The 2,485-nt window shown below is 55.4% G+C and overlaps 1 protein-coding gene across 1 annotated transcript in view; it reads left to right on the top strand.

Annotated features, from left to right (window-relative positions):
- Positions 1-1,973, top strand: part of BCL7C (B-cell CLL/lymphoma 7C) — a 63,929-nt gene extending 61,956 nt beyond the window's left edge. The window contains exon 6 of the mRNA XM_011933602.1: positions 865-1,973. Coding sequence (XP_011788992.1) covers positions 865-1,065 — 201 coding nt within the window. The 3' untranslated portion in view covers positions 1,066-1,973. The remainder of the gene's footprint in view (positions 1-864) is intronic.
- The last annotated feature ends 512 nt before the right edge of the window (positions 1,974-2,485 follow it).

Raw genomic sequence — 2,485 nt, 5'->3', positions numbered from 1 at the left:
TCCCGAAGTGCTGGGATTACAGGCATGAGCCAGCATGCCTGGCCCCAGGCTGGTCCTGAACCCCTGGCTTCAAGCAATCATCCTGCTTTGTTTGGCCTCCCTCCCAAAGTGCTGGGATTACAGGCTAAACCATCGTGCTCTGCTAAAAAACGTTTTTCTTTTTTTTCTTCAGACAGAGTCTCACTCTGTTGCCCAGGCTGGAGTGCAGTGGCATGATCTTGGCTCACTGCAACCTCTGCCTACTGGGTTCAAGAGATTCTCCTGTATCAGCCTCCCGAGTAGCCGGGATTACAGGCACCCACCACCGCGCCCAGCTAATTTTTATATTTTTAGTAGAGATGGGGTTTCACCATGTTGGTCAGGCTGGTCTTGAACTCCTGACCTCAGGAGACCCACCCACCTCGGCCTCCCAAAGTGCTGGGATTACAGGTGTGAGCTACCGCGTCTGGCCAAAAATTTTCTTAAAGGTAAAGTTTTATATTGATTTTCCAATTTAACATATCCCTGATGGCCTGTGGATGTACCAACCACACTGACAGAATCATCTGAGGCTGCCATTACGGTTATCTCCGTCTTAGAGCTTAACAAGAAGTTATGTAGCTTGCCCAAGATTACACTACAAGTAATGGTTGGAATTGGGATTCAAACCCAGGACTGTCTAATATCAGAAACTGAGGTCTTACAGGTTTCCTACAAGGTCCTGCCTCACCCTCTGCCTGCTGTCAAAAATACACAACTTAATCGCTTGCAAGACTTTCCACCAACTTGCCCCATTTGGAAGTCATAAATGGGGCAAGTTTGTGGAAAATCAGTGAGGTGAGGAGAAGAGGAAACAGTACCCAGATTCTTCTTTTCTCCTTACAGGATTCGGGAGTGAGAATGACGAGGAGAGCCCTCCACGAGAAGGGGCTGAAGACAGAGCCCCTAAGGAGGCTCCTGCCCAGGAGGGGCCTCCGGACAAATGCCCGGCACAGTTCCACGGCGGTGCCGGACACCAGAGCTCCCGGGGGAGGCAGCAAGGCCCCGAGGGCACCCAGGACGATCCCCCAGGGTAAGGGGAGGTGAGTGGGCTCCCCAAGCAAGCCAAGGCCCCTAAAGCCTCCCTTGGCTGCCCCAAGATCCAGCCACTACCTGTGCCCCGAGGGCGGAAAGAGCTTCCCAGCTCACCCACCGCGGTAACATCTGGGGCAAGCGGCCCCACACCTGCCCGAACCTAAGGCCACAGCATCCATCTGGCTCACCACTGGCGCCCAAATGCGCGGGAAGGGCTTAGGGCAGCACTTGGACCACATCCAGCGCCTGAGGCCGCCTTGCTAGAGGCCCAGGGGAGGGGTGCACAGGGCTGCCTTGCCCATCTCCTCACGCACCCACGCGGCCACCCGCCCAGTGGCCCGAGTGTGCCATGCGAGGTGCCTGCCACCCCGGGAGAGGTGCCGAGTCCCGAGTCCTGCCAGCACTGAGCCTCCGAGTCCATACCAGGCAGGGACTGTGGCGGGGACAGGCGCACGGTACCAGCCCGCCTCGCGCCTTCTGCAGTACCACGCGACGCCCACGTGGTGCCCAGAAGTCCACGCATGCGTTGAGGCCCGGGCACGCGCAGAGACCCTGGCGCGGAAGCCACACGGCACACCAGGGCTTCTGTACGCCAGCGCCGGAGGACCTCCAGCGCCCAAGGACATACGGCAAGTGCTTCCACCAGGGTGTCAGCCTAGCAGGCCCACCTGGGAACCCGCGTGGAACAGTGGCCTTTCAGCCCAGACGCCTGCCTCGCGCTACAGAACCGTGTGGAGGCGCGGAGACTTCTGGCGCAGCCCTGAGCTAGTGGCCTAACCTACCTGGAAAATCCTAGCCCAAGAAGCAGTGCGAGTGAACCTTTCGGGTGGATCCAAGGCCCTTCACCAAGCTCTCACTTCCTGACTTCACCGTTGGGTCTGTTGTACTAGGAAATAATAACGCCTCCCATTTATTGAGGGTTTACTCTGTACTAGGCATTGTGACTGATGTAATTTAGTTCTCACAGCATCCCTGTGGCATGGATATTCTCATTATCTGCATTTTTGCAGATGGAGAAATTGAGTCTCTGAGAGGTTAAGGAACCTGCCCAAAGTCACACAAGCCAGTAGGTGGCAGAACCAGAATTCAGATCACAGGCCAGCCTGCCTGCCTGCCTGACTTCACAGCCAGCACTGCGGTACCACTTCTCGTGCATGGAACACGAGGGTTAAGGCCGTGGGTTAACAGGGCCTCCATTTATGGAGAGCATTCATTTTTCTCTGGTGAATTATAGAAAACGCTTTTTACACTGAAGAGAGCAGTACTCCCTGGGATGAAAGTTAACATTTGCACCAATGATTGAGATGACACACACATTTCACGCTTCAAGCCAATGCTTTAGGCTCAGCCCATAGAATTCTGGAGTGACCTTTTCTGAGTCATTACCAGGGTGATGTTGGTGAAGGAAGCTCCACTCCAGGACCAGCTCCTG

This window comes from Colobus angolensis, unplaced genomic scaffold (genome assembly GCF_000951035.1).
Source record: "Colobus angolensis palliatus isolate OR3802 unplaced genomic scaffold, Cang.pa_1.0 Scaffold128, whole genome shotgun sequence".
NCBI lineage: Eukaryota > Metazoa > Chordata > Mammalia > Primates > Cercopithecidae > Colobus > Colobus angolensis.
This window is presented reverse-complemented; position numbering and strand designations above follow the sequence as displayed.